General features: G+C 37.3%; 1 protein-coding gene across 1 annotated transcript in view; it reads right to left on the reverse strand.

Moving 5' to 3' along the window:
- Nucleotides 1-23,086, reverse strand: part of DMGDH (dimethylglycine dehydrogenase) — a 44,674-nt gene that overhangs the window by 16,212 nt on the left and 5,376 nt on the right. The window contains exons 3-11 of the mRNA XM_049794408.1: nt 19,244-19,342; nt 17,826-17,990; nt 17,162-17,366; nt 11,050-11,298; nt 9,584-9,782; nt 4,664-4,833; nt 4,356-4,509; nt 3,428-3,593; nt 683-813 (exon numbers count right to left, since the gene is read on the reverse strand). Of these exons, the coding sequence (XP_049650365.1) occupies nt 683-813; nt 3,428-3,593; nt 4,356-4,509; nt 4,664-4,833; nt 9,584-9,782; nt 11,050-11,298; nt 17,162-17,366; nt 17,826-17,990; nt 19,244-19,342 (1,538 nt within the window). The remainder of the gene's footprint in view (nt 1-682; nt 814-3,427; nt 3,594-4,355; nt 4,510-4,663; nt 4,834-9,583; nt 9,783-11,049; nt 11,299-17,161; nt 17,367-17,825; nt 17,991-19,243; nt 19,343-23,086) is intronic.

Raw genomic sequence — 23,086 nt, forward strand, 5'->3', positions numbered from 1 at the left:
TAGCAAATTTCAGTCTTTTATGTGTTGATTCATTCTGAATAACTGATTTGTCAGCAATCTCCAATAATAAAAAATATTTTTCTTAGTATGTATGTACAGCCACTAATAGCACTAGAAATGTCACTTCCAATGCTCATCTATGAAAAGCATTTTAATGAAGTAATCCTGCAACTGCTTCTACTTCCTTTCTTTCCGTTGTTTTGCTTTGCGATGACAGAGCCCAAACCAGAAGACATTATCACAGTGTCAGGAAGAATGCACTACCCATCTGTATTGGCCAGGTCAGTGCCTCTGGGGTCATCCATGTTTAAAGCCAATTTTCTTCTTTGCGCAAGACAAAACACTAGAAAAGAACAACCATGCTGTGTTCCATCATGCAATGCCAAACACAAACAGGTTCAACAACAAAACAGGAACTACCTCCATTAAAGTATATTGCATAACTATCAGTAAATTCTCCATCTCTTTACATCAGCAATAATCCAATATGCAACTGCTTATACTTCAGGATTCAAGTCAACCATGTTTCTAAGAAACCAAAATCAATAAATAAGTAGAATTCGCGTGAACTTAGTGAAAGGTTTGTTGAGTAATAATTAAGAATTTGGCACTTAGTAAAAAGGTTTCTATATTAATGTCACTGTATATCACTATGTACTTACTGTATCAAAAATAAACTAACCTCAGATCATGGAGTTCTGACCCCGAGCCAGTTACAAGCATAAATTCTCTAGGATACAGTTGAGAGACTGTTAGCTCAGCATAAACTTTTCCTCTCGGTGTTAACATATGGCTTATATTTGTGGAACCCACCTACAGAGTAAAATTTGCAATTATTAAGAATGCAAAATAAAACTTTTGAATTCTTAAACTTTAGGAAATGTATGGAAATGTATCTTCACTAGAAAAAAAAAAATGTTTGTTCTGCTGTGCTGTAATAGGAGTGGACAGATACACAATTGGCCAAACTTAAGTTTTTTGTACAAAAAAAATTGAAAATTTCAAAGATAATGTAAATCCAGACCTTTATAAATATTTAATGATGTATTAGACAAGGCATTCTTATGCAACCTTTGATTTAGGAATGCATTTTCAGTGCAAATTCAATCAATTTTAGTTTGTTCTCTGATCATCAGAATAAAAAATTCTACATATGTTATTGACATAAATATGCTTTTTCAATCATGTAAATAAGGCTTTCAGATCCCAAAAGGATAACATATACTTTGCCCCTTACTTTAAGGAAATAAATACCAAGTTGGCTCATGCTTTTGTGGCCCTGATTTATGTATGCTTTTATATTTTATATAGTTGCTAACTATCAATCTACATCTCTGTACCTTTGAATCAGTTTATGTGTAAAAATGTGATCTCTAGAGCCAAAATTTCAAGTAACAGTTACCTAGCTGTAATCATAAAACATATACATGTTCATATAGATATTATCCATAGAAACAGAAGTATGAATGTGCCATAGCTGTTGTGCTGGTCTGGTTCCAGAGGCAGAATTTAGTCTCTCTTATTTCATTCTGCTTTCATAAGAACCTTGTCAATCAGTCCAGATTCCAGACAACGAATGGAAAAAGGACAAATATTGCAAGTATTAACACTCTTTTGCAAGGTCATATTATATTAATATAGTTACTGGCATATTACAGGCACATAGTTGAATTTTCAGGTTCTGAGGCTAGTCACAGTTGACCTGGTTGTGATACAAGTGTATCTCCAGAAACTTCAATGAATTATTTTATAATGCAGACAAGCATGAATGGTACCAAAAATCAGACAGCTTAAATAACCAACTGTTGTGAATGCTGGGTTTTTAAGTGGATTCATAAGCTTTCTTTTTCCCCTTAGCAACACTGATTGAACTCCATAAAGAGCACTCACTTTGTTCTCATAATTTCTTGTTTAATCTTGCTTTTCCTCTACCACATGAATATATATTCAGCAAGTGTTATCCATGCCCCCTAATGACACAGTTACCCCACCTCTACCCCAAGCTAGAAGGAAGACAAACTTTTAATCTATATTGCGATCACAAAAGTAATACAGTAAAAAAAAAAAAAAATTACTACATGGTAATTCAGGTTTTTCTTTCTCCTAAACCAATAGGATACCATTCTTGCATACAGCCTTCCTATTCAGTTGGCTCTGACCTCTGAGAAGTTATTTACCTTCATAACTATAGTGTCAGTGTACTTACTGTTTTCCTATACTCCCTCCCTCTGATGTCTGAAGCAGCTAAAACCATCACCTACAGCAAAAACTTAATGAAAGCCTGTGCTGAAATGAGCAAACCCGGTGTCTGTAGCACTTCAGAACAGAACAATCTGCTTGCTGGAGGTGTATCAATGAAGTTGAAGACACTACATGAGGGTGGTTGATAAAGGAAGATAAAGGGACTCATGGAGCAGTACCATAAACTGAAGACCAAGAATAAGAAATCGGGGGTAGTTTGTCACAGTATGCCATTTTTGAAAACAGGATCATATTCTGAGGATCTGTGAGAAGCCACACATGTGGAGAAAGGACGGGTGTGAGCTGAAAGCTGAATATCCTAATTATTTGAAACCCTGCCTGCTCCAGGCAGCCAGCTGTAAAACAGAGTCATTATGAGGGGGTGGAAAACAAGCATGGGTCACATTTGAAAAAAAAAACAACCCAAAAACAAAACCAAAACAACAACACCTCCCGCAAACCCCCAAATAACCCACCCCACCCCCCTAACAAAAAAACCAACAAAAAAACCCAAACAAACAAACAAAAAAATGTTTCCTTGGGCATCCAGGAAGAATAAAACATCCAGCTATGGTCAGGCAAGAGCACCTTCCACTGTTCTGCTCTGCTGCCTGAACCTGCCACAGTACAGCACAGTTTTAGGCAGGCAGCTGCCAAGCTATTCTACTATTTACTACTGTAAAAGAATTCCAGGTGAGAATCACTTGGGCCTCTTTAGACAAAGATTTGAAACTAAGGAGGTTCTGCCTGAACATAAGAAACACTATTTTTACTGTAGAGGTGGTTAGGCACAGAAACAGGTTGCCCAGAAAGCTGGTGGATTCTCCATCCTTGGAGATACCCAAAAGCCATCTGGACATAGTCCTAGGCAACGAGCTCCAGGTGACCTGCTTGAGCAGGGTGTTGGACAAGATGACCTCCAGAGGTCCCTTCCAACCTCAACCATTCTATGATTCAATGATCTGTGCCAAAAGGTACTTCTGCTTAGAACTGCTTTAATATAAACTCCACTGTTTGTGCTTTTAACCAAGCGAAAAACATCTACTGACACAGCAATTTCTCCAAAGCATCTGAGTGTTTGGTATCTGAAAGATACGGCAATAATATTATGTTTCATTTTCCATTTCTGAAACAGATCTTGTTTGTCTAAATCCTACATTAAAACAGTCATCACTGTCCCATTTACCTTTGGAACAACATTTGCAAATAGATGATCCAGCAGCTTAACAGAATCTGTGCCTTTTACTTTAAACTTGCCAAATGGTGACAGGTCAATCACACCGACTTTTTCCATAACCTGTTTGTACTCACGACCCACAGGGTCAAACCAATTTGTTCGCCGAAAACTGGGTCTGAAACAGAGCATTTACACACATAAAACACAATTTGGAAATTTTGTGCTCTTTTCAGCAAAAGGTAGTCTTCAGTTTCTTCAGTTTAATAATCATTCAAAAGAGATAGACTTTCCTAATTGTAGGTAGCTTACCCAATATTTTCCTTGGTCTAACATAGCTTAATTATTAAAATCCTTTAACAGAGAAAGATATGGGTGATATTTTATCAACCATTTTGTATGATAAACTGTGAACTGTTCAAATGTTAGAAGAAGTAGTAGTCTGTTGTGTAAATTTACAGCATACTTTGTTGCTGAATCATTTATTTGAGTTTAAGGTGTCAAAGGCTTTATTTCTGAAGAGCAAAGTGTGTCTCTATTCCTTTATGAGCCTCATTTAGATTGGGACTCTAGTATCCCTGTAGAAAACATTTATTTGCTGGATGCACCCTGATGCAAGCAAGTAACTAGGTGGGCAGGCACTAAGAAGTAAAAAAAAAAGAAAGGAGGATTGGACTTCTCCTTTCCTGAGAATTATACGGAGAGGAACGAGCTTTTTGAAATGTTTTGAAATGTCTGCATTATCAGAATGAAATGGATTCTAAACTACGGGAAAAAAAAGAATGGAAAATCTACCTAATAGATACCATTAGCCAAAATGAATAACAAATGTATGCTTCTCATTAAATTTAACTCAGCTGTCCCTTGCTATTATGACAATTTCTCTCGGGGCTGGGGCGGGGGGGGGGGGGGGGGAGGAAGGGTGTAATCTTTCATTTACTTGTATCCAGTCTCATCTCCAGGTTTGTAGAACCAATGAGGTTGCTCCCATCCTGCATGAAAGCCCATTGAACATTTTGACTTCAGCAAATGATACAGACCACTGGTTCTTTCTGTTGGTCTCCCAGCAAATCTTTCTTCTTTAGGGTAACCAACTGAAGGGGGAGGAAAAAAAAACAAACCAAAAACTACAGCATAGTAAGGTCATCACCAAGACAGAACACAGGTATATAGACAGAGAAATCTAGAGGCAGGCTTTGCTGGAGTCCATTTTCAGGATATAAACATATTTAAAAAAAACCTTCTTACCAATGTTATTAAAACCATAAGATTCTCTTGCTTTGGCTGCTGTATATTCTGTGGTGGTCCACTTTCCATAGCGGTTGGGATCTAATTCTATCAGGTCAAATGGAGGTTCCCCCTCAAGGATCCAGTCACTGAGGTACTTTCCTATGCCACCAGCATGTATAATGCCATACCTTAAAAACAGGAAAAAGTCCTGCAGTGCCAAGTCTTTTTTTTTTTTTTTTGTTTTAAAATCAGTAGTAGCATATACTACTAACACAACCCCTAAAGTATTTAAAAATTTTCCCTCCATTTTGTTTGTTTGTTCTATTTTCTCTTGTTTTCCAAGTTTACATACTTTATTGACAGATATTTTTACTGTCCCACTGTCAGCAGCAGAACTACATTGCTAACATACAGCATTTTTGATGCTTGAGATTACAGCAAGCTCTTTCTTTCTCTAAAGCTCAGAATTTAACAATCTTTTCCAGGGACATTAGAACTCTCTAACAATTAATACTAAAGAAAGTTCTCAAACATCTGATATCCATTAAATATACTTTCTAGTCATAGAATACCTCTTCTTTTTCAATCAGGTTTGATTAAACCAGACTCAGATTTGAAAACCAGACTGAAATATTCTAGCAACTACAGTAAGTATTTACATTATAGTGACAAGAGCAACAACAGCAAAAGTCAGGAGACAACATGACCAAGATAGCTTTAAAGAAGTTAAATACCAGCAGTACTTTTTATATTGCTCCACAGAAAATCAGGGAATGTAGAGGGACTGGGGACAAAAATAGAAGACTTGTTTGCAGCGGTGTCAGAGTTTGAGAGCTGCCTTTTCTCACCTGATTTACCTTCTCTGTTCTCCACTACAACTACAAAAAGAACTGGTTCCAGAAAGCTTATGCTAACAGAATAAACGTGTAGAGATTTTCTGCTACCACTCTGTAGGAAAAGCCTGTCCTGAGGCTTTTATGTGAGTGTCCACACTCATATAATGAGTGTGTGAAGGATCAGACTGTAGAGAACTCTTGTTAGAAACCTACATTAAAGGAACCACACTAGACAGCAAAAGTAGATGCTTAAAAAAGTTAGAAAGTGATAGATTTAAGGTTTCCTCACTTAAACACTTTGTACATAATTCTAACTTTCAAAATGCTTAACATCTTGACATCCATAGGGAAAAAGCTGTGTGTGAAATGTGCTGCTGTGAGATACCTGAACTGGACAACTGGGGACAAGGAACTCTGTCGTGCCGCCCCATGTGTATGTCGCTACTCAGTCTACATATGACCAAACAGTACAGTGTAATGCTAAATTACAGGCACCTCAGATTTGACACTGAAATGTTTAATGACAATAATTATTAATACCAAATGATTTAAAACTTTTTTTATTTTAATACCTCTGTGAATTAGTTTGCTATATCTAAAAATAAAATAGTGTCAAAATAGGTTTCTTTCTAGGGAGATGTGAAAATAAACTCTTAATTATTTGTTAAATGCTCCAATAAGCACAACAGAAAAATCCTTGAAGAAATAGTGAGTCTGTCCAAAACCAAGTTTAGATTAGCATTCATCAGTTAAGCCAGACACTCACACTGAATAGTGAAGCTAAAAGAAACCTGAATTGCTGCTCATCAGCTTTGCATTCTGAATACTATGTCCTCAATTAAATAGGCAAGGATCTTATGGAAAAAATAATGATGTGATCATTTAATTCTAATGCATATGCATAAGAAGATTTAATTCAGATTACACAGACAACTTAGTTCTGGCACTTGTAGAATGCCTGACTTTGTACTATTCATTAGATTACTTTGATGTAGTGGGGTTTTATCTGTTATTTATTTATTTATTTATTTTATTTATTTAAATAAATTTATTTAAATAAATTTATACATTTATTTAAATAAATGACAGCTGAGTACATGAAGTAATTCTGCCAAACGCACTCCTTTAGGCTGTTCAGCAGAAATCTTCAGACTCTCAGCACAAGCTTCTATTACCACAGCTGATGCAGTAAGGATGAGTGCTTGTACACTGCTACTCTGCAATCACTGCAGAAGATTTAGCCGTTGCTGGTGCTAATTTAACTGGGCAACTCTTGGTTATTCAGAGGTGTAAGTTTTGTGACCATGGCTACAATGCCTTCAAGAACAGCTCCAGAAGTTTTAGCCAGTTTAAGTCTCCCCACACATTCCCTGTAGCCAAAAGCACCCCGAAACACAGCACAGAGACCACTGCATGACTGGGGGTGGCGACAGACCAAATACAATGAGGTTTTTTAGCTTCAGCTGAAGATTGCTGAGCTGATGGCAGGGCAATCCCGGGAGAAAGACAGCCCAGGAGGCCGCCCTGCGATGTGGAGTTGCTACTCCAGGTACAGGACTGCATCTGGGCTGAGTGGTCTCTGCACAGCTTTGCAGCACTGCCTCTGCGCAACCAGTTGATTTTGGTTCTCCTAGCTGGGCCTACATTATCAGAGATTTTAAATCACACAGGGTGCCCAAATCCCTCATTACCTTAGATAATGGGGAACTGACTGTATTAACACATCTACTACAGTTCTGCTATACAAGAATGAAACACATGCTGTGCAGGGATAGGATATTACAAGTAGCTGTAAAGAGTGGTAAATTCAAGAATCTCAGTCTTCATATGACGATTTAGAGAAAAATTTCCTTAATAAACACAAACTGCCCTCCTCTGTTTTAATTCTCTCCTTCCAGTCTTTGCCAGATTATCTTCCCTATTGCCCCTGTCCTATTCTTGTGTCTTACTTGTTTATGAGTCCTTTCTTCTCATTATTTTTTTACCCATTCCATTCCTTTTTCCTAGGAAATCTGAGTCCCTGCACATCATGCTCCCTTTTCTAGTGTCTTTGTCCCAGGTTTAGTCATTTTTCTATCCCATTTCTGCAGGAAAACTCCTGTTCAGTCTCTGGCTGTGGAATACTACTGTAGATAGAATGCAGGAATCCTAGTGCAAGATATAGTGAGTCTCTATTAAGTGTTTATGAGCTGTAACATTTATAAAAGATTGTGACCAGGCCTCAGCGATAGATTTTGTGAAGAATGACAAAACCACATATCTTTGGGAGAAAGTTCACTTCTGCCAAATGTTAAATTCATCCTCAGAAAACAGGGTGATTACAGATTTTCAAAAGAAAGACTTCACCCTAATAAACTTAACACAGCAAAACAACATACCTTCCAATAATCTCATTTGTTGGAGGTGGTTACACTGCTTTGACTTAAACTTTTCTGATTAAAATTCTAGCCTACTCTTGTTAACATTTTCAAAGCAATAAGTAACTGAAAATGGGAAGCATTGAGCAACCTTAATAATAAACAGTGCTACAAGCTCTGCTAACTATACTTGCTAACTTCTTTGCACATTAAAATGCCTAGCAAGCTGCTAACTTTAGATAATAAAAATCCTCTAAACTAACAGCACTAAGTCCTCTGTCACAATGTCCCTACCAGTTGACTATGAGATAAGGATTTGCCAATGCACACAAAAAATTACAACACTGGTGGAAACACTGCAGTGACCCACAAGCATAGAACAGAGAGTCAAAAGTCCCTGAAAAGCAGAAAAAGCAATCCAATGACAGCAACATAATTGCGACCTGTGTCTAAACATTTAGAGTTTAGTCATATTCCTGAAATCAGTTGTTTAAAGAAACTTAAACATATAACACTGGTCTTCAGTTTTTCCTATATGGAACTTTGATGCTACTGCCATTGACACCAGTGAAGGAATACAGGCTCCAAAGCCAGGCAGCAGACTAATGAACTTAAACAGTCTTTTTGGTGAACAAGGACTAGGCAAAACCACTTTTGTAACTAAGTTTTGCAAATATTACTAAAAGATAATTTTTATTTTTTTTTAAATCCAAGCAGCAAAGGTGAATACCTTTCACAATGAATCATTGCAAAATTACCAACCTTTTTATTTTGAGGACCTCGGAAAGCACGTTAGTGATATTGCCTTATCTTATGATCTGAGGGTTTGTTTGGTTTGGATTGAAAGAAAACTGGAAAAAGCTGAGCTGGATTTTGAACAGCAAATTAGGCAATTGGAAAAACAATGTAAACAGAATGTGTTCAATAACATGTGCCTGGAATTGTATTCAGTTCATTCTATCCATCTTGAATAAATGGTCAAACTAAGACAATTAAAGAGAAATCAGTAAGAGTTTTACCACTGACTTCAGTGCAGCCAGAGTATATAAGATGTAAATCACACTCAGAGAAAATACCATAACGGGCAGGAGAATGACACCAATAAAACCCTCATTCCTGTTGTCACACTGCCCTCTTCATTTGCTTTCCTCTAACACCCAGCAATGTAATTTTTCAGCTCAACCTTCAACAGACAGAATCATTACAGTGTTTGTACCCCTAGAGCAGCCAGTCAACCAGTATGTCAGCAAAGCCTTCTGCTTAGTATGCCTTCAACTCTTCACCCAGAAGTTAATACTTCATATTAAAAGTTCTCTCTGTACGACTCATTCATGTCCAACTTCAGTGACACCCGTTTCTGTGTACGCCAAAAAACTGTTGAACACAATGTAATTCAAAGCAATACATAAAATGAACTGCAAAGTGTATTGTAAAACTCAGCACTTTCATGACTCTAACTTGCTGCAGACAGTACCAAGTACTACCCATTTCTGGCTTCATAAACTGACACCAATATTGCCCTCCAGAATAAGAGGAGGATACAAACTAAAAAACAGTGAGAATTATGAAGAAGAACAAGGATTATTTTCTCTTATGTGGGTAGTGGTAATTAAGACTATTCCCAATTACATTTTACATAAAATATGTGCAAAACAACCCTCAAACCCATAAATATGTGCAAAGCTTGAGCTGACTGCCATTTTAACAGTATGACAGACGAAAGCTGTCACGAAGAATTTACTCACCCGAAACCAATAGCTACCCAGTAATTTCTGACACCCTGATGTGGTCCCACCATAGGAAGAATGTCTGGAGAATAGGTGATAGGACCCGCAATTGTGTTTACGATGTCTGCTTTTTTCAGAACAGGGACCATTTCCATAGCAGCCTCAATATGCTCCATTATTCTGTCTAAATCAGACTCAAAAAGTTCTTTTCCAAAACCTGCACAAATATTTGACTCTTATTATATACTCAATTACACTGAAAATACTTACATTTTAAATACAGTTGTGCAATCTACATATATAAAAGTTATATGGAATTCATCAGTGAGTATGTTCAAGCCTTTGCCATCCTATATGACAAAAATGGCGTGCATAAATCCCTAGTTATCTGCAGAATCAAGTTTATTGTCACTGCAGTTATACTGTCCTTTATACATATTTGTTTAACCCCAAGGTCATGCAAATTCAATAATGAAGTAGAAAGGAAGTAGAGAAACACAGGAACTTCCTTCTGTGTTAAATAAGACCCACTTATTTCTCTCAGTATGCCAACAATTTGGGGAGGGGAAGAAAGATATTGCTTGTGTCAGCTTATGATTTCCATGGTGTTTAGTGAATTCCTGGATATATTTCACTCTTCAGTCTGAACCTTAAGCATTATTGAACATCACTCTGTAGAGGGACTTGATTTCACTCTTCAGTCTGAACCTTAAGCATTATTGAACATCATTCTGTAGAGGGACTTGACACTACTGGAGACAGTTAAGTTCAGGAAGCTGTGACAGTGCAATCCAACAACGCTGATTGCTCTTCCTTAGGAAACATGTTGTGTTTTTTTAAAAACAGCAACACTATTGATTTATTATAACCTTCTGTCTAGAAGTGAATGGAAACCTGGAGCCTAGATATAACACAACATTTTTATTTTTTTTTAATAAGCAGCAGCATGACATAGTTAGGATTTTTTTGTACAAGAATTCTATACAAATCACTGACCCTCTTGCACTTATATCCATGCACACCATTTTGTCCAAGACATTCCTCTCCTATACTTGTGTTCCTATTTGACAACCACATTATCTCTGGGGGAACAGCAAAAATCCAGAGCCCCTGTGAGTATGCTGGAAAGAACTGTAGCTTAGAAAAATCCCTATTCAGTTGCAAAAGGCTACATAACACAGATTTGGTGGCTGCATGTAATCACAACACATGGGCATGTGTTCAGAGAGCCGGGTAAGACTATGTTGTAGATGTGCATTTTGTGCCTATTTCAAATAGGCTTTTTCTTATGTTACATTTTTATTTCTATTCACTCATCATTAGAGTTACAACTATTCTTTGAAAAAAAGTTTGTGCATTGCAATAATGCATGGCAAATATTTTCTATTTTTCATCACATAAGGCAGCATGACAGGCTGGGATTTAGACACATAAAAATGTGTGGTAGTGCTTATCAAGTTTAAAGATTTAACGTTCTTGATTACCTGGCGGGACTCCATTTGTTACCCATGAGTCCTGCAGCTTCATCTTCTCCTCGCTTTCATATGGACCAAATAAAAGACCATCCCTTTCTTGCCTTAGATAATATGATCCTTCTAAGTCACGAATCACCGGCAATTCTGTTTTTAGGGCTTTCACTTCAGGAATAGTTGATGTCACAACATACTGATGATGAACAGGTATGAGAGGGTGCTGCAGGCCAATCATCTTACCTATGTCACGGGCCCAGAAGCCTATAGAAGACAAAAAAAAACCAAAACAGAAATATTCGAATGCTAATTTCAGTGAATGGAAAATAACAGTAAAACATTTGCAAGAAGCACTGAGCTTCATGGAATGTGACAAAGAAATTTTTTTGCTCTAAGCAGCTTGGAATATCCCTCAGCCTCACTCTCCTGACTCTGGATCAGGGAGCAGAGGTCTCAGACGTGGGAATGAAGGGGGAAAAAATCTAATGAAGCAGGAGTGTCAGGGGAGTCTGGGAGTGAGGTTTGGGGGAAGGCAAAATGGGAGAGGAGGAAGACATACCAGGGCCTTCCAAATAAAAAGCTGTGTGCCATATGGCACCCAGGGAAAGAAGGGGGGTCAGCCAGGTTCCTGTGTAACCAGCTGACTCCAAACTGTTTATGAAAAGTATCTCCAGCAAGTTTGGCTACCTAACATAGCTGCTCCTTCCCCTGAGACTTACGCTCATGTTGCCCAGCTTAACATAGAACTTTTCTTCCTTTTTGCTGCCTACTAGTCCTACCCAAATGCTCCTACCTCTCTCTTCAACTCCATGCTCTCCAAGATCTGGTCAAAATTTAGCTCTCAGGGCCCTGAGGGCACTAACAGGCATTCATGATCCTGAACAGCCTCACCTGGGACTTCTACCCACACCCCTGCCCACGGGCCCAGGAGTCCCATTTCAGGTCAGTGCAGGGCCTTCAAACCTGCCTGAGCTGGATTGATTGTAGATGTGCCTGTTTACAGCTCTGTCACAACCATGCCTGTGCCTGGCCATGGACCTCATTGATCCAGACCCTGATCCGTGGACTACTTCCCAGATTGACCTCAGGCCAGTCTTGTCTGTACGGTCCTGCCTGTTGATCCGTGGGCAGTATCTGACCCTGGTTACCATCACAAGGCCTCTTCCTGACCTGTGGATCAACTTCTTGGCTTGGCCTCAGCCTAGCTTCATCACTGTGCGTCTGCCTGTGCCTCAAGCCGCAAGCCTGTCTGGAGACCTGGACAGTGGGCTGGCCCCAGCTGCTGGTTCTGGGCCTGCCCTGCTCCCTCCCTTGTGGCCTGCAGGACGGAGCCCTTGCTCAAGGCTTGGCTCCTGCCCTGCCAGCCTTTTTACCAAGCTTGGCTCCCTGTCCTGCGGGGAGCAGGTGGCGTGTGCTGCTTGCTGACACTGACTTGGGAATACATCTTCTCACCTCTGGCATGGCCTAAAGCCAGGGCAATTAGGAAAGCTGAGTTGGGCTGTGCTGGCCTTGTGCCATTCCCCCACACCAGAAGGGCTGTCAGTCTCTTAATACTACCAACCAGCCTTAGGCTCTTAACACCCACAGTTTTTAAAAATGCAGATTTTCCGAGGAAAATGTCTTCAGTGGTGACTCACTTGACAATTGCTGACAGCCAGCTAAAGCAAGGGAGCAGGAAATCCAGGATCATGGTAGAGAGATCTGTTCAGTTAAAAGTCCCTACCCAGTAAATACTAAAACCCAGTATCTGTTGTTCTGCATTTATCGTACATAAGGCTTTTGCTTCTTAACGGCATCCTCACCACTTGAAGACTCACTGACAGAACACTTGTTAAGTCAGTTAAATTGGCTCAGGGAAGTTCATGCCACAGTCATACAGATCCAAAACATCCTTTAAGGCTACTGAAACCTGATTTATGCTTCCTTATACAAAAAAAAAAAAAAAAAAAAAAAAAAAATTCTAATAAAGTTGAATTAGTACAACTTCTGCAAGGGTTTCCTCCATTACACATGGCAAATACAAATGTGGGTTTAAATGGAGGATAACAATCTTCAGGGAACTTCTTTTCATTTGGGCATTTCCATGTCACCTACAAAGAAAACTATTTTAAGGTAAGGTCAGCTAATGATCCACAGAGGAGAAGGAAAGGTGAAGTAGCAGAAAATTCCATCTCTAGCATCATGCACTGTTTTCCTGCCAAAATTGCTTGGACTTAAAGAAATATTTGGAAAAGAAATAATGCTCTGGGAATGTGCTTCTAATAAATTCACTGTTTAGCTTACTCATTAAAACAGAATCAGTGGGAAAATTTAGAAAGCAAGCATATTCAAGCTCTTCAAAGACAATAAAAATGGTGGACTTAATTTTAGGTCTCTGAAACTTAACTTTGTTTCTTTCAAAACAATATTAAATTTCTTAGCCTTTAAGTTTGCAGAAGTACATTACAAACACAGCTGATTTTAAATTGCTTTTGAATTAAAGGCAAATAGTTTAGGTTTGCTCAAAATAAAATCTTAATTAAATATTGTACTTCTAAAAAAAAGTCACACGATAAGTGCTTATTTAATTGCACAGAATAACAACAGCTGACATTCACTAAATGATAAATATTGCAGTTTCTTTGTCTGAAGTTTTTGAACCATGTGCAAAAGCTATTACAAACACAAAAATGGCAAAAGGAAGAATATGTTCTCTGATACAAAATTCTAATTGGAAGCAGATGTCATGTCCTATCACACATCATAGACATAAAAGAAGGAATGAATTGTATCTCCAGATACATTTGTGAAGATTAAATTGTAGAGATTGCAAATATCTGATGCTGAAACATTTAGTGGTGGTTTTACTTAGCATATCTGCTGAACTATGTAATCTATCTCTTGTTTTTAAAAAAGAAAATCTTCCATCACTGCCTATAATGGTTTCATATAGAGTATGTACATGCCTGCCAGTGTGTGCTTATATACATGCACATACTGTATATATAAACTAAATTAACTATTTTTGCAGACTTTAATTAAACATTCCATTATAAATAGGCTGCAAATCACTTCAGCAGGCTCAGCACCAGTTAGTTCATGTCAGGGATTATTTATTAGGCATCTGCTTTCTTCCCAAATGGAAAGCTCACATAAGGAACAGCTAAAGATTGGTTGAAACTAGTTTGTTCCAGTTCTACAGCAGATGTCAGTTGGGGGACAAAGGGGAAAGAGAATGTAGAGAGCCTTCTGATATATTTTCCTCTGATCATATTGCAACATGAGCCTAAAATATGAGCTCTCAATTATACTAGTCATGATCTGTAGTGGAATGAGGCAAGGCTGCGAAGAAGAATGAATGTTAGCTGAGAGAACATTTATAAGAGATATGTGTTTTACAGTATTGATTTCACATCCTTAGCCAGAACGTTAAGCAGTATGTGCTTCAAACATTCATTTTGGCTGAACAGTTAACTACACAAGAGAATTGACTAAATAGATTGTTGGTTTAATAATTTATTAAATAATTAAAAAAGACTTATGAAAATTTCACAAGGGTGCATTCTAATTTTTGCAAATAAACTTTGAAAAGCATTTTATAGAAAACTGCCTAATGTCAACTTGATACATAAGTCAAAGAAAGATAACTACACTACAAACACATAAGGAAATTACTACATCTGTGATACTTCATCCATATGATGCAAAGCCATTAGTTAGGAATAATGAGTGCATAGAAGTTTGCGGCCTAAATAAGAAGCCTGATTGCCAAAAGAGCTGCCTTTCCATTCCATAATCTTGGACCACTTCCAGACCAATATAACCATACTGTGTAACAAATGACATAAGAATCCTATTAGTAAGAGAGCTTGTGATTTGGTAACTGAATGCTGTCCCATAATTAATGCCTGAAAGCCATGAACTCACAGTCCAAAGTCAATCAAATATTGATGCCTCTCATCTTCTAAGTGCTTGACTTTGTGGTCTAAGTAAATTCTTTTAGTTTGGTTTCCCTGTTTGTGTGGTTGTTTGCTTTCTAAAAAACATACTCTTTCTCTCCAAAATGTCATTATGTGGCACTCATGAGCGTGCTTAAAACCTCAAGGTGAACTTTTTCAGATCCCTGCTATTTTAGCTAGGCTAATCACAACAGCAGGTTATCACCTATGTATGGAAGGCATATGATAAGAAAGCACACTTTTCAATGGGTTTGCCAGTTAGTCTTTACTGAAAGTTTGGAACGATCTAACACAGGACTGTCTACATCCCAGACACTGAAAGAAAGGTCACCCAGTAAAGCTCAGCCTCTCAGAGTTCAGCCCCTTTTACCCCATTTCCTCCAAATTTCTCTCTATCCCAATCTTCTCTCTTCCCCATCCCTGTTTGTCCCATACTTGCTCTTCTTTCCTGCTGTCTCAAACTTCTGAGTCCTTACTCAAAAGGTCCTGACATCCTTCTTCAGCTGTTTTGTCTCTGTGTGCAAGTCAGTCTCTCTCATTTGACAAATCCTATGCCATAGAATCATAGAATCAGTTAGGTTGGAAAAGACCTTTAAGATCATTGAGTCCAACCATCCATTACCTCTGCCAGTCTTTCATGCTCAGACAGCTTCAGTTTTCCAGTCTCAGTTTCACACACAACGATTCCTCAAGTATCCTTCTTCATCTTTTTGTCTGAAAAGCTCCATCTCCCATTCCCTTAATGAAATGTTAGATCCCTTTCCACTATCCTTCTCCATGGTGTCATCCCCACTATTGCCATCTCCACAGTCCCTTCCAGGTTTGAGCAAGTCCTCTAGCACCACATAAGTGTTCCACTTGCTGCCAGTCCTCCCAACCCCCCTGAGGAACCTTTCCCAAGCATTTCACTGTCCCAGTCTAGTCCCCTTCCAGTCCAACTAGCTCATAATTCCAATTGTGAGCCATGGTTATTCTACCCACCAAGAAGAGTCCCTGTTTCACTGAACTTCTTCATTTTATCTGCTTTGCACTAGAAATAGATGCTTTTTTCTTTTCCACTGCACAGATGTAGAAAGGAATTTTAAAGACATATATATCCTTGCTCTCAATTCACTTGTCCCATCTGAGCAAGAAGAGAAAGTCCTCTTGAGCCATCACAGCTTCCTACTGAAGCCTGATTTTTCACTGAGATGTGATGTATGAAAGACTCATGCCCTAAAAATGCAGACATGACTCAGTTTGAGACAGAGTCTGAAAAAATTTCATCCACATGGTAAATATTCAGCGTGTTTTCAAACAACTGAAAACTGAAAGTGTTCTACTAGGAAGCAGAAGACGCATTTCATGTAGGAGGTGCCAACAGTTTCACCAGTAATATATTTTTCTATAACTTCTATAAAGCAGCATAAAAATAGTGAAATTTAGATTGAATACAGGTTTTTAGGCCTATCAACTTTTTTAGGAAAACAAACACAAATCCAAGGGACTCTTGGCCAAAAGCTCTTTGAAGCAGAAACATCAGTTCGGTTTCTTTAACACAATGAAGAATAAAATTGCATATGTAAATACAAGCGCCTTTGAGTTAGGTAATTTTTATTACATAAAAAAATGTATTGTTAAGCCAAGTGCATGTTTAAAATACTACTCAAAGGGCAACAAAAATCTTCTGTTTCAAGGATATGTGGATAGAGTTAAATCTTAGGGAAAGATAATACTGAAATAGGCAGGGATATCTTACTTGCTGCAAATCCTCAGTCTCTTTGAAAAAACAGTGAAGACATTTCTACTTCATTTGTACATCCGATCTCCCTTTCTAAGTAGCTTTCATAAGATTTTAGAGGACAATATGCATAGACAGTAGCCTCTCTTCTACTCATCTCAGAACTAACTGTAGATGAGTAAAGGTCTCTTCTACATATGCCCTAGTTCTTCTGTTACTCTGAGTAGTAACTGCTGGAGACAAACCAGAAAGAACTATTTTTAATGCCTAGTCAAGGACAATTAACATAAGAGCTAAATTTTCACAACACTGTAAAGTAATATGTGCAAAGTACATTTTACCACAAATCAGGTGAATGTTCAAAAACATGTATTACTTATTCCTGTAATCCACACAATTCAGTACAGATGCTCCATGTCAGCTAGTTTGTAAATCTGAAGAATATACAAATGCTTATGTTACATCCTACCTGCAGTATTCACAATTCTGTTTGCTTGAATTATTCCAAGTGGAGTTTCAACTTCCCATGTCCCATCTGATCGGGAGTTCAGATTAGTCACTTGGACGGGGTAATTTAATTGGGCACCGTATTTTCTGGCTCCTGCAGCCAAGGCCATAGTGAGAGAATAGGGATCAATATGACCATCTCCAGGGTTATACAGGCCAGCTAAAACCTAAGTGGAGGCAAAATACCACAAAATGAAAGAAAATAAAATTTATCAAAATTAACTAATTTTTTAAAAACCGCTTTATTTCTTGAATTCAGTAAAACTTAAGGAGCCAAATCACAACAAATTTTCAAAACATAATAATAATATCAAGGCTACAGCTATCCAACTTAACAATGGTCTAAGGAAGTAAAATTGCTCAGTTCTCCCATGCAATCAAAGGTTGCTATGCTTTAATATTATAATATTATATCTCTATTATAATTAATACTATGCACACTGGCATATAGTATGCACTAAAATGCATGTGAGTCTGATTTTAGTTTATAATGCATCTTTTTTTCACTGAAAACAAAGAATTTCTAGTACAATTTGTATAAAGGAAACAGATCTTATGTCTACATATCTGATAGACCACTATTTAAATGCAATGGAAGTTATTTCTCATAAAATTAGGTTCTTTACCGTATCCATGTTCAATAAGGGAAATAGCTCTTGTACTTTCTCAGGCGTGATCAGGTACTGCTCTGTTGGGTGCCAACCAGCACGAGTCATTTGGTATTTGAATTCATCCACCCTAGTAGGAGTTGAAGCAATTCTGATGCTGCCAGGCTGATGAAACCCCACAGCCTAAAACAAAGAGCAGAAGTGAATTACTGAAAGAACCTTTACTTTTCTCCATAAATGAATGTTCCTATGCTATGGGAAGTCTACAGAAATTTTTTAACTAACATGACTGAAAAAAGATTCAAATAAGTTAGGTGCCCTTGAAGGAACAGGACTTAGATGTAAACTCCTACAGAAAATAAAATTTAAAAAAAATTTATCAAATTAACTTCCTAGGTTAATACATACTATCTTCAAAACAGTTGTAAAAAGCTTTTATTGAATGTCATTATAATATTATTTTTATTAAGATTTGATTTATATTTGAATTTATGCACTCATACACTTTCAAATATAGAATCAGGTAAATCTCAAAAATATATAATAGTTTATATAAAAGTCTATCACCTGCATAATTTTCTATTGATATACTGCAGAATATATTTAACTTACTAAGCATCTTTATTGACACAATGAATAACCACCCGACTTTTTTTGCCTTTTTAATAAAGAAATCCTTATATAGCTGGACACTGAATGCTCACTTTCTGGTATGCACTATTTATTTCACCTTTTCTGTGTTACCACACAGGATTTTAATATGGCTGAATAAGTCTTTTAGTGGAACTCACAAGGATAATCTGCTGTAGTATTTTATCTGGCTAAGCAGTAGAAAGAAGAAATTACAATTATTAAGTTTGTAGACTAGTACAGTGAGGATCATGCAATTTCTGCTGCAGCATGAAGCAAGCATGAGCTTAGTAAACAAAATCTATATGGCTGAGTGATGCCGGATAAAAAAAGATGACTCCTGTGTTGCTCTGCATACCCATTCCTTAAGTCACTAAATAAAAACACATCTCTGAAAGGGATGAGAAGAATTGCAGCAATCTTCTCAAGATCAGAGAGCATCATATCATATGATTTTTTAAGTGGACATGTTTAAAGCAGGAATGTATCATAATCAATCCGTTCATTCCAGATCCTTGATGCTATTTTAACTCCTATATCAAGCTAATGTTGCAGGATCTCAGTCTGCTGAGCCTCTGAGATGTTTTATGAAAACCATTTTCTTAAACTTTAGAGGCATCTGGGAAACCATCTAAAATATTTAGTAACTAAGCACCAGACTATGCAGGCAGAAGAATATATTTCAATAAAAAGGGAGCCTTATGATGGTCATGAACACACAACTTGTCAACTCCAAATTTTTCTGTAAGACTATTAGTGAGGTTAGTATTGATCTGAATTAATACTTTAAAGGTTAAGGAGATTACCTGTCCAGTCTCTTCTTCCAGCTTTTCATAGAGTTTGATGCTGTAAGAATGGATTTTCTTCAGGTTTATTCCAGGATGAAAATAAGTAGTTAAACCAGCCTCAAATAAGAAATAGGAACAACAACATAGAGATATGATTAGAAATGCAGTGCCTTCTTTCCCTCCTTCCAACTGTCATTCAAAAAGGATCTGTCAAGATACTGTAAAGAAAAGCAACACATGGATAGAGCCAACTGCTACAAAAATAAAAATAAAATCCTTTCCCTACTTACGGCATTCTTTTTCTCTGCACACATGTTTTTCCACCTGCCTTTTCTCATCAAATTTTTCAACCCATGATACTGCTGCAGTTGTTCGCTCCTATCGTTTCCTTTCTTCCTTAAATTATTCAGTTGTCTGTTTCAAATCTTTTCAAAAAGACACACAACTTCATTCCTGATCAACTAAATCAACTGACTAACTATAAATGTCCTGTAGTAGGATCTTCTCCTTCTTGCAAATGGAGATGGGGGAAACCAAACCTTCACAAAGACCAGATCTTAATAAGAGTAACTATTTCTGTGGGGTATGAACAGCAGGGTGGTGGAAGTCAATATTCTTCTATTTTCAACAGTTGTCTCATGTGGCAGTTAAAGAGCAATTGCTATATTTCAGATGTAGGTTAAGAAATTACTACATGTATTTTGCACATAATTTTATCAGGTCTGACTTTAGAAAGCTGTCAAGCCCTTTTGGGTTCATGCAAAGGTAAAATCAAGACTGTTCTATATTTAAGGAAGCTGTTTACCTGCCTACAATAGAGACAGCTGCATCAATCTAATAACAATCATAACTGCAGACATTTAGCACTTTAAAAAAGCAGAATTAAAGCACTACTGAAGTTAAGCATATGTCTTTATATCTCCTGAGTTTTACATCTCACTAATCCTCCATATAAGACAACAGAAATGCAAAATTACCTTAGGCTTTCAAGTAACTACACTGATTTAAATACTTCACATATATATAGTGCATATTTTGCTAACTAAAATAGAACTTATTCATAGATTAAGGTTGCTTCACTTAAGGGAGCTAGACACCAGAGTCCACCTTTGAGTTCACTGCCATTCTGAGAAAAAAACAGCAGGAAATACAGAGGTGAAAATTAACACATATAGTAGAGTTTTGATATTTTCCTTCTAAGATGCCTAGTATGCATATACATTAACTAGTCTTGATTTTAACTTGCCAACTCTGTTCTGTACTACATATTTTAAGGCTTTAACTTGTAAACCTGGTGGAATAAGTGTATACATATGAATAATAAAAGCAAGATTTAGTGGTCTTTAAAGATGTATTTTAATTCAAATTAATTTAATTATGCTAAAAACCTATTAAACATTACACTACTCTATAATTAATAGCAACATATATTGCATGAATTAGATCACACATCCTCATTTTTTTAAACCATTGCCTCTTCTGACCCATCTTTCTTGGTGCAGCTTCACATTTAAGACTGGATATTTTTCTTCAGAAACAATTAGCTTCAAATTGCTCTTAGCAAATGGCTTACACTCAGATATCATTTCCATCAAAAAACATAAATCATACTCACTGACTGAGATAACAGGTACTCAGTATCTTCAGAGCAAGAGTATGGTAACTCTGTAGCATTACTAATTGTATGTCTTTACACTAGCCATGGTATTGAAAGTTTTTCCTACCTTTCTTTGTGAGGATTTTATCTTTCTGATATCTTAAAGTTTATATATGGTATCATAGTGTACCACATGACTGAAATGCCAAAATAAACCTATGGAAAAAAGTGCAAAAGTAATCATTTACCAGTATTATATTTTTCAGTTGTGCCTGTATTTTATTCATAAATTTGGCTCTATTACCCTATGTTTGGTATTGTTCATTACCTCAACAATCTGCATTTAAAAAGTGATCACACAAATCTGTGGGAGGGAGATAAATCTACGAAAGGCCCCATTAAGCACAAAGAAGACATGCTGGATTCAGAAAGTTCCTGGGCCAAATTGATAGTCTGGAAAAATACTGCTTGTCCTTTTCTTATTATCATATCAGATCATCATTATACTGGACACTGCTGGAGACTAGATATTTGACTAATGCATTTTTTATCTCATTTGATACATGTGCTATTATGTTGTTGTGAACATATTTAATTTAATTGCCTCAAACTAAAACCCAGGGCTGTTTCACTGCAAAATTTGTAATTAAAACTTTTTTCTTAAAAAATTATACCTAAGGGACTTTTTTCTGTGTATACAGAACAAAGAATTAAATTAGGCTTTGAAATGTTTACATTTTTGTAGCCATGTATAATAACCTGTGAGTAATTCATTTACTTGTACCTGCAAATTTTGTCATCTGATATTATTTATACTGTCTTCTTTTATTTTTGTAAACATTTTCTGGTGTTCTGTTGTTTTTCCAAATGTAGTAATGTATTTTCCATATGTAGGAAAATTCCATTTTAGTGGTCACTGTTAGTAAAGTCATTTTGAACCAAATGAACCACAAGTCACTGGTAAGTTAGCTATAAAACCATAGATATTCAAGAGCATTTAATGGCAGGAATTAAATCAAAACTTCTCTCTCTGACATTTTTAAGTGAAGAAAAGAATTGTAAATGCATTTGATGCTTTTTGGCTTCAGATAATGAGTGTTTCTGATTTCAGGAGTGCAGCTGAGAGACAACTATAACCTGACTGGACTATATAAAAATTAAGATCATAGAATCATAAAATAATGACAATAAAACAAACAGATTGAATGGGACCTCAGGAGTTCCTTATCCAATGTCATACTCAAAGCAGGGTCAGCTACAAGATCAGACCAGGTTGCTCAAGATTTTCTCCAGCCTGGTCTTGAAAATCTCCAAGGACAAAGACTGCACTACTTCCCTGGTCAAGTATGGAACTTTGCATTTGTCCTTGTTAAATTTCATAAAGTTCCTGTCCTTCCATCCTTCCAGCCTGTCTGGGTCCCTCAGCGTGACAGCCCTGCCCTTGAGTGCATTGACTGGTCCTCCCAGTTTGGTGTCAGCTGCGACCTTGATAAGCATGTACTTCATCACCTACTCCAGATCATTGATAAAGATATCAAACAGGATGGGTCCCAGGACAGACCCCTGCAACTCTGCTTATTTCCAAGCTTTGGGTAGACTATGACCCATTAACCACTACCCTCTGAGCCCAACCATCCAAACAGTCTTTTAACTATCTAATTGTCCAGCGATACAGACCATAACATTTTCAGCTGAATACATGAATATTATGGGAGACAGTGTCTAAAGTCTTGCTAAATCCTTGTCTACAAACTCGGTCATTTTATCATAGAAGGCAATCAGGTTTGGTCAGACATGATTTACACTTGGCAAATCTATGCTGACTGTCCCCAATCACCTTTTTCCTCCTTTATGGACCCAGATCTAAGACTTGCTCCATGATTTTCCCAAGAACCAAAGTATGACTAGCTGGCTTATAGATCCTCTGCTTGTCCCTTTGGCTTTTTGTAAAGATGCATACATATGCCCTTCTCCAAATGTTGGACACTTCCACCAATCTCCGCAGTCTTTCAAAGGTAATACATCTGTGGCCTTGCAATGCCATCAGCAGCATTCTTGGATGCAGCTCATCTGGTCCAATATGTATGCATGAGTCAAGTTCTTCCAGTAATCCCTGGCTTGATCCTCATCCAGTGCTGGTATTCCTCTTCTCCTTGAACCCTGCCCAGAGCACAGAGGCCTGAGAAACCTTGTCAGTGAAAACTCAGGCAAAGAAGGCATTGAGTACTTCAGCCTTATCAGTGTACACTGTGACTAAATCACGC

The sequence above is a fragment of the Accipiter gentilis genome, chromosome Z (genome assembly GCF_929443795.1).
Source record: "Accipiter gentilis chromosome Z, bAccGen1.1, whole genome shotgun sequence".
NCBI lineage: Eukaryota > Metazoa > Chordata > Aves > Accipitriformes > Accipitridae > Astur > Astur gentilis.